This window comes from Oncorhynchus masou, unplaced genomic scaffold (assembly GCF_036934945.1).
Source record: "Oncorhynchus masou masou isolate Uvic2021 unplaced genomic scaffold, UVic_Omas_1.1 unplaced_scaffold_5926, whole genome shotgun sequence".
Taxonomy (NCBI): domain Eukaryota; kingdom Metazoa; phylum Chordata; class Actinopteri; order Salmoniformes; family Salmonidae; genus Oncorhynchus; species Oncorhynchus masou.
Window position 1 is genome coordinate 10525 of NW_027012349.1, and position 9287 is coordinate 19811.

The 9287-nt window shown below is 48.9% G+C and overlaps 1 protein-coding gene across 1 annotated transcript; it reads right to left on the bottom strand.

Moving 5' to 3' along the window:
* Positions 1 to 6445: 6445 nt before the first annotated feature.
* Positions 6446 to 8945, bottom strand: LOC135536298 (cGMP-dependent 3',5'-cyclic phosphodiesterase-like). The gene is made up of 5 exons (XM_064962655.1): positions 8850 to 8945; positions 8583 to 8695; positions 8103 to 8141; positions 7716 to 7822; positions 6446 to 7308 (listed from the first exon to the last, which is right to left on the bottom strand). The coding sequence occupies exons 1-5, from the start codon at positions 8935 to 8937 to the stop codon at positions 7020 to 7022; spliced, it is 636 nt and encodes a 211-aa protein (XP_064818727.1). The 5' UTR covers positions 8938 to 8945; the 3' UTR covers positions 6446 to 7019.
* Positions 8946 to 9287: the final 342 nt, after the last annotated feature.

Here is a 9287-nt window from a genome sequence, read left to right on the forward strand (position 1 = left end):
GGGTTCTGCCGGGGAACAGTGGGTTAACTGCCTGGGGAACAGTGGGTTAACTGCCTGGGGAACAGTGGGTTAACTGCCTGGGGAACAGAACAGTGGGTTAACTGCCTGGGGAACAGTGGGTTAACTGCCTGGGGAACAGTGGGTTAACTGCCTGTAGGAACAGTGGGTTACTGCCAGGGAACTGCCTGGGGAACAGTGGGTTAACTGCCCGGGGAACAGTGGGTTAACTGCCCAGTGGGTTAACTGCCTGGGGAACAGTGGGTTAACTGTTAACTGCCTGGGGGACAGTGGGTTAACTGCCCGGGAACAGTGGGGCCTGGGGAACAGTGGGTTAACTGCCTGGGGAACAGTGGGTTAACTGGGTTAACTGCCTGGGGAACAGTGGGTTAACTGCCTGGGGAACAGGGGTTAACTGTCTGGGGGACAGTGGGTTAACTGCCTGGGGAACAGTGGGTTAACTGCCTGGGAACAGTGGGTTAACTGCCTGGGGGACAGTGGGTTAACTGCCCGGGGAACAGTGGGTTGGGGAACTGTTAACTGCCTGGGGACAGTGGGTTAACTGCCTGGGGACAGTGGGTTAACTGCCCGGGGAACAGTGGGTTAACTGCCTGGGGAACAGTGGGTTAACTGTCTGGGGGACAGTGGGTTAACTGCCTGGGGGACAGTGGGTTAACTGCCCGGTTAACTGCCCGGGGAGTGGGTTAACTGCCCGGGAACAGTGGGTTAACAGTGGGTTAACTGCCTGGGACAGTGGGTTAACTGCCCAGGGAACAGTGGGTTAACTGCCCGGGGACAGTGGGTTAACTGCCCGGGGACAGTGGGTTAACTGCCCGGGGACAGTGGGTTAACTGCCCGGGGACAGTGGGTTAACTGCCCGGGGGACAGTGGGTTAACTGCCCGGGGGACAGTGGGTTAACTGCCCGGGGACCTGGGGACAGTGGGTTACTGCCCGGGGGACAGTGGGTTAACTGCCCGGGACAGTGGGTTAACTGCCCGGGGGACAGTGGGTTAACTGCCCGGGGAACAGTGGGTTAACTGCCCGGGGAACAGCGGGTTAACTGCCTGGGGAACACTAGGTTAACTGCCCGGGGAGCAGTGGGTTAACTGCCCGGGGAACAGTGGGTTAACTGCCTGGGGAACAGTGGGTTAACTGCCTGGGGAACAGTGGGTTAACTACCCTGCCCGGGGAACAGTGGGTTAACTGCCCGGGGGACAGTGGGTTAACTGCCCGGGGAACAGCGGGTTAACTGCCTTGCTCAGGGCAGAACAACATATTTCTTCTTACCTTGCCAGCTCATGGATTCGTTGGTGTGTTAGTGTAAGTGTGTGTTGGTGTGCTAGTGTGTGTGTTGGTGTGTGTTAGTGTGTAGTCAATACTGTATGATGGTGTGGAACATGAATTTGAGCAGGCAACAGCTCTCCTTTAACCAAATTTATTCCAAAAAAAGTCATCCTTGTGTTCTTTTTCCAGAAGGGTCTACCTGCCCTCTATCTATATAGCATTTAGAGACACACAGACCAACACTGGTCTACACCAACAATAAAAACAAACTACTTCCTCAACTTCAGTCTTGCTTCAGTTGTCAGAATTAGAATCCACATTAATGTTGACGTATCATTTTGGTTTTCTCCCTTTTGTTTGATCTGTAGCCCTACAACTTATGGGTTCTTCAATAACACAATGAAAATGAGAGAATAAGATGATTCAACTACAACCACAGCAAATAACATGAAATTATTAAAATAGTCCTCATCGTAATAATTACATAGAATCAAGTAATACTTCATAAACTGTTATTTACAGCATTTATATATAGCCTATGCCATTACATCACAGGTAAGAATCCTGCTCTTCCGTGAAGACGGGGATTGGCACATGAAGGAGCTCTGACTCGCCGACACGAACACGCTAACGTATAAAACAAAGTTATGAGAGACAACTGTCAAAAGTAATAATTTAAGATCAGACTGTATTTACATCAGAGTTTCTGCATCATCATCAACACACACATGAAGAAGGCAGATCTGGAATGGTAGGGAGGAAAACAACAATAACAACAGGGGAAAAGAGGAAGTTAATCTGTGTTCATCAGGGGTCAGAGTTCACAGGTATACAGCACTAGAGCAAGGCTTCAGATCGCCAGCCTACCTGAATGTCATTTGAAGAGTTAAAATCTGTACAACAACATGATGTCAAAGTCAGGGAAGTCAGACAAACAGACATCCTGAGGGCAAATCATCTACCAAATATATTAACCTATTTGCTGTCCTACTCATTCCCCACTCACCTAACACATATATTAACCTATATGCAGTCCCACTCATTCCCCACTCACCTAACACATATATTAACCTATAAGCAGTCCTACTCATACCCCACTCACCTAACACATATATTAACCTATGTGCAGTCCCACTCATACCCCACTCACCTAACACATATATTAACCTATGTGTAGTCCCACTCATTCCCCACTCACCTAACACATATATTAACCTATATGCAGTCCTACACATATATTAACTCATTCCCCACTCACCTAACACATATATTAACCTATGTGCAGTCCCACTCATTCCCCACTCACCTAACAAATATATTAACCTATATGCAAAGTCCCACTCATACCCCACTCACCTAACACATATATTAACCTATAAGCAGTCCCACTCATACCCCACTCACCTAACACATATATTAACCTATAAGCAGTCCCACTCATACCCCACTCACCTAACACATATATTAACCTATAAGCAGTCCCACTCATACCCCACTCACCTAACACATATATTAACCTATAAGCAGTCCCACTTCATTCCCCACTCACCTAACAAATATATTCACCTATATGCAGTCCCACTCATACCCCACTCACCTAACAAATATATTCACCTATATGCAGTCCCACTCATACCCCACTCACCTAACAAATATATTCACCTATATGCAGTCCCACTCATACCCCACTCACCTAACAAATATATTCACCTGTACGCCCCAGGCGCCAAACCAAACCAGTTCATTCATCTAACGAATAAATTCATATGCATGCCCTCTTAAGAAATATATTCACATGTATGGCCTTAATTTTCCACATATACAGTATGTAAGCCCTGACAAACACAAATGACGTGCTGGTGAGTTGTTGCTCCGGCTTCACTGAGCAGTAGTTACACACATTAGTTTAACATTTGGGTGACTGATTGATTTGGAGTTGTGTTAAACTTGTTAGACAGTGAACTCTCTCTCTCTCTCACCCGAAACACTGTCCAGCTATGAGTCTGTTCCTCAACACACTGGAGATACTGTATGGTCTGTGTCTATCTATGGTCCAACATTAGAAGCTCAGAGAAAGGCAGCATAGATGCACGATAAGGCAGATCCGTACAACACACACTCCCGCAATACACGCACGCGCACATGCACACACACACACGCGCGCAATGACACTGGATCATTTAAAGGGCTTCACTTGCACTCTATAACGTGTTTCATTGGGATTTTATAGTAAAGAGCGAGAGAGAGAAACAAAAAAATAGGAATCTGGAGAATCGACTCCGTTAGTGGCTCTTGTTGTAAAGGTTTTATTGGTGGTGGATGTTGTTGGTGGTGGTGGTTGGTGGTGGTGGTGGTTGTTGGTGGTGGATGTTGTTGTGGTGGTGGCTGTTGGTGGTGGTGGCTGTTGTTGGTGGTGGTTGGTGGTGGTTGTTGGTTGGTGGTGGTGGTGGTGGTGGTGGCTGTTGGTGGTGGTGGTGGCTGTTGTTGGTTGTTGGTGGTGGCTGTTGTTGGTGGTGGTGGCTGTTGGTGGTGGTGGCTGTTGTTGGTGGTGGTGGCTGTTGTTGGTGGTGGTGGCTGTTGTTGGTGGTGGTGGCTGTTGTTGGTGGCGGTGGCTGTTGGTGGCTCTTGTTGGTGGTGGTGGCTGTTGTTGGTGGTGGTGGCTGTTGTTGGTGGTGGTGGCTGTTGTTGGTGGTGGTGGCTGTTGTTGGTGGTGGCTGTTGTTGGTGGTGGTGGCTGTTGTTGGTGGTTGTTGGTGGTGGTTGTTGGTTGTGGTGGTGATGGTTAGTTGTTGTTGGTGGTTGTTGGTTGTTGTTGTTGGTTGTTGGTGATGATGGTTAGTTGTTGGTGGTGGTTGTTGGTTGTGGTGGTGATGGTTAGTTGGTGGTGATTGTTGGTGGTGGTGGTTGTTGGTTGTGGTGGTGATGGTTGGTTGTTGTTGGTGGTGGCGGTGGATGGTTGTTGGGTGGTGGATGGTTGTTGTTGTTGGTGGTGGTTTTTGTTGGTTGTGGTTTTTTGATGTTGGTGGTTTTGTTGGTTGTTGGTGGTGGTGGTTGTTGGTTGTGGTGGTGATGGTTGGTTGTTGTTGGTGGTTGTGGTTGTTGGTTGTGGGTGGTGGTGGTGGCGGTGGATGGTTGTTGGGTGGTGGTGGTGGTGGATGGTTGTTGTTGGTGGTGGTGGTTTTGTTGGTGGTGGTTTTGATGGTGGTGGTTTTTGTTGGTTGTTGGTGGTTGGTGGTGGTGGTGGTTGGCTGTTGCTGGTGGTAATTGGTTGTTGTTGGTGGTGGTGATTGTTGTTGTTGGTGGTCGTGATTGTTGTTGGTGGTTGTTTGTTGTTGGTATGGTTGTTGGTGGTTGGTTGTTGGTGGTGGTTGTTGTTGTTGTTGGTTGTTGGTGGTGGTGGGTTGTTGTTGGTTGTGGGTCGTTGTTGTGTTGGTGGTTGTTGTTGGTGGGTGGTGGTTGTTGTTGGTGGTGGTTGTGGTGGTTGTTGGTTGTTGGTGGTGGTGGGTTGTTGTTGGTTGTGGGTCGTTGTTGTGTTGGTGGTTGTTGTTGGTGGGTGGTGGTTGTTGTTGGTGGTGGTTGTGGTGGTTGTTGGTTGGTGGTGGTTGGTGGTGGTGGTGGTTGTTGGTTGGTGGTGGTTGTTGGTTGGTGGTGGGTGGTGGTTGTTGTTGGGGATGGTGGTTGTTGTTGGGGATGGTGGTTGTTGTTGGGGGTGGTGGTTGTTGTTCTTTGGTGGTGGTTGTTGTCGGTGGGTGGTGGTTGTTGGTGGTGGTGGGTTGTTGTTGGTTGTGGGTCGTTGTTGTTGTGGGTGGTGGTTGTTGGTGTTTGGTTGTTGGTGGTGGTTGGTGGTTGGTTTTTGGTGGTGGTTGGTTGTTGGTGGTGGTTGGTGCTGTTGGGTGGTTGTTGGTTGTTGGGGGTGGTGGGTTGTTGTTGGTGGTGGGTCGTTGTTGTGTTGGTGGTTGTTGTTGGTGGGTGGTGGTTGTTGTTGGTGGTGGTTGTGGTGGTTGTTGGTTGGTGGTGGTTGGTGGTGGTGGTGGTTGTTGGTTGGTGGTGGTTGTTGGTTGGTGGTGGGTGGTGGTTGTTGTTGGGGATGGTGGTTGTTGTTGGGGATGGTGGTTGTTGTTGGGGATGGTGGTTGTTGTTGGGGGTGGTGGTTGTTGTTCTTTGGTGGTGGTTGTTGTCGGTGGGTGGTGGTGGTGGGTGTCGGTGGTTGTTGGTGGTTGTTGTTGGTGGTTGTTGTTGGTTGTTGGTTGGTGGTGGTGGTGGTTGTTGTTGGGGATGGTGGTTGTTGTTGGGGATGGTGGTTGTTGTTGGGGGTGGTGGTGGTGGTTGTTGGTGGTGGTGGTGGTGGTGGTGGTTGTTGGTGTGTGGTGTTTGTTGGTGGTGGTTGTTGTTGGTGATTGTTGTGTGGTGTTGGTTGTTGGTGGTGGGTGGTTGTTGTTTGTGGTGGTGGTTGTTGGTGGTGGTGTTGGTGGTGGTTGTTGTTGGTTGGTTGGTGGTGGTTGTTGTTGGTTGGTGGTGGTGGTGGTGGTGTTTGTTGGTGGGTGATGTTTGTTGGTGGGTGGTGTTTGTTGGTGGGTGGTGGTTGTTGGTAGTGGTTTTTGGTGGTTGTTGTTGTTTTTGGTGGTTGTTGTTGGTGGGGGTTGTTGTTCTTTGGTGGTGGTTGGTAGGTGGTGGTGGGTTGTTGTTGGTGGTGGGTTGTGGTTGTTGGTTGTGGTGGTGGTGGTGGTTGTTGGTGGTGGGTTGTGGTTGTGGTGGTTGTTGGTGGTGGGTTGTGGTGGTTGGTGGTAGTGGTGGTGTTGGTTGTTCTTTGGTGGTGGTTGTTGTTGGTGGGTGTCTGTGGTTGTTGGTTGGTGGTGGTTGTTGTTGGTGGGTGGTTGGTTGTTGGTTGTTGTTGGTTGTGGGTGGTGGTTGTTTTTGGTGGTGGTGGTTGTTGGTGGTGGTGTGTGTGTGATTTTAGCTAATGAGGATGGCACTGACCAGTGATCATTGACTGTCAAACTGTCCCCATCTCCAAAAGATGGAACTTACTCTCACATTACCTGACACACTGCAGATACAGTTCCCTCAATGACCACTGGGCATCATATGGCCATCAATGAGCTCCATATATACTAACAAATACAATAATTGGCAAACTAGAGACTTACATGATGCCTCACGAAATTACAAATAAATTCAATACTGGCTGAGATAAAGGGAGAAACACACGTGGTGTAGGCTACATACAGCATACATAAGCAGTCGTATGAGTGACATAGCAGCTGATCAGGGTTTGTGTGGGCTGGTGGGAGGGATTCTGATGATCTTAAATCAACATAAACCAACAGATTCCTTAACTGTCCTTCGTACTACACAGCTTTCTGTTAACTAAGAAAGGTATGTGTTATTACATGGGTATTGACCTGTTAGGTGTCTGGGAGCCTGTGTGTAAAACAGAAACTCAGAACAATATGAACGGTGACCTTCGTTATGAAAATGATAATTTCCAGAGTCAACACGACACTCTGCTTTCCTCACAGGAGTTCAGTCACATTTAACATCTACAGGAATCGTCTGAATTGACTAGTCAGAATCAACTCCTGTCAAATGATTCATCTGAATTGTCCCTCCTGAGTTCACTCCATCTTGCTCAGCCTCAGAGATTGACAGCTGTCAATCAAATGTCAAACTGTCTCAAAGTCTCGCCCTCTCTGCCTGAGGACATAAAAAGGAAATCGTTTCCTTATGTTTCTATTGGCCTAGAGATACCACTGGCTCCCCTCCCATTGGTTGGTGTGTTCACTGGCCCCTCCCCCAACCACATCATCAAGGCAACCGTTGAGGCAGTGGGTGTCATCGCAGTGGCTGTCATCTCCCAGCGCACCCTGGGATTGCAGCAGCTCATACTCTTCATCCAGGAAGTCGAGGCTATTGTTGCTAGGCAACCCACGGACGGTGAACTTATGGGAGACTTTTGTCCACTGCACTCGATTGGTCGCTACACGCTCATACAGCTCTGATGCCCCCGGTAACAGCTCTGACAGCAGCCTATCAGGGGACAGGGGTGGGGGACACAACATTAGGTGGTGCAAGTGCTGTGGGTCAGTAGTGATAAACGCTGTGTTGTGATTTGTTCAGTTGTGATAAACGCTGTGTTGTGATTTGTACAGTAGTGATAAACGCTGTGTTGTGATTTGTTCAGTTGTGATAAACGCTGTGTTGTGATTTGTTCAGTTGTGATAAACGCTGTGTTGTGATTTGTTCAGTTGTGATAAACGCTGTGTTGTGATTTGTTCAGTAGTGATAAACGCTGTGTTGTGATTTGTTCAGTAGTGATAAACGCTGTGTTGTGATTTGTTCAGTAGTGATAAACGCTGTGTTGTGATTTGTTCAGTAGTGATAAACGCTGTGTTGTGATTTGTTCAGTAGTGATAAACGCTCTGATTCACTCTTACTTGTAGATGGGCATGGCGATGTGTTCCATGAAGCTGATCTGTAGCTCTGGGATGTAGGCCTTCTCTCTATCCATCATCTCACTGGGACGATTCCCCATCGCCTTCTCCTGCACACACAAGTAAGTTACACACATCAGATACACCCACCTCCCAACACACACACACACACACACACACACACACACACACACACACACACACACACACAGTGCAGTAATAAAGTGCAGCACACACACACAGTGCAGTAATAAAGTGCAACACACACACACACACACACACACACACAGTGCAGTAATAAAGCGCAACACACACACACACACACACACACACACACACACACACACACACACACACACACACTGCAGTAATAAAGTGCAGCACACATACCAGATCCCCCTGGGAGAAGAACTCTTTATAGATCAGCTCCTGAAAACACAGAGGACAGAAAGAGGTTTAGGGTCAAAGGTTAACTAGGGTCTGAGGTTAGAGTTGAGGTTAGGGTTGAACCGGGATGTGAACATGAAGTTAGGGTTGTGGTTGAGGCGAGAGTTATGGTTAGCATTAGCTTTAGGGTTAGTCTAGGTTTAGCGTTAGCTTTAAGGTTGAAGGTTAGCATTAACTTTAGAGTTGAGGCTAGGGTTAGCATTAGCTTTAGGTTTGAGGCTAAGTTTAGCATTAGCTTTAGGATTGAAGCTACAGTTAGCATTACTTTAGGATGGAGGCTAGGATTAACATTATCTTTAGTGTTGAGGCTAGGGTTAGCATTAGCTTTAGGGTTGAGGGTTAGCATTAGCTTTAAGGTGGAGGTTAGGGTTAGCATTAGCTTTAGTGTTGAGTCTAGGGTTATTAGACTTTAGGGTTCCTCACAGCGATCTTGCGGGTGGTCTTCCAGCCCTTGGTCTGGTCCGACAGGTCACATGAGGTCATCAGCAGGCACAGCAGCAGAGAACGGTGGGTCTGATTCCTGGGGTTGTAGCCAGCTAGCACACACACACATATACAAACAGAAAGGGAGAGAGAATGAAATACTATTATACTCACATATACACGCACGCACACATGCATGCACACACACACGCACGCACGCACGCACGCACGCACCCCACCCCCACACACACCCATGCACTGCCTTACCGTCAGCCATCCTTTGCAGGTCGGGGAAGATGCGGAGGTGGTGAGCCAGGTCAGTGGCCAGGATAATATCCCTCATCAGGTCCAACATCCTCTGGTAGTCCTGACAACCACACACACACAACCTATAACACTCCTGGGTGGCCTGTTAACACACAACATACGGGCGGTAACGGTCCTGGGTACGGCGCTAACGGTCCTGGGTACGGCGGTAGCGGTCCTGGGTACAAGCGCTAACGGTCCTGGGTACGAGCGATAACGGTCCTGGGTACGAGCGCTAACGGTCCTGGGTACGGCGGTAGCGGTCCTGGGTGCTGACGGTAGCGGTCCTGGGTACTGACGGTAGCGGTCCTGGGTACGACGTTAGCGGTCCTGGGCTACGAGCGGTAACGGTCCTGGGTACGGCGGTAGCGGTCCTGGGTACGGCGGTAGCGGTCCTGG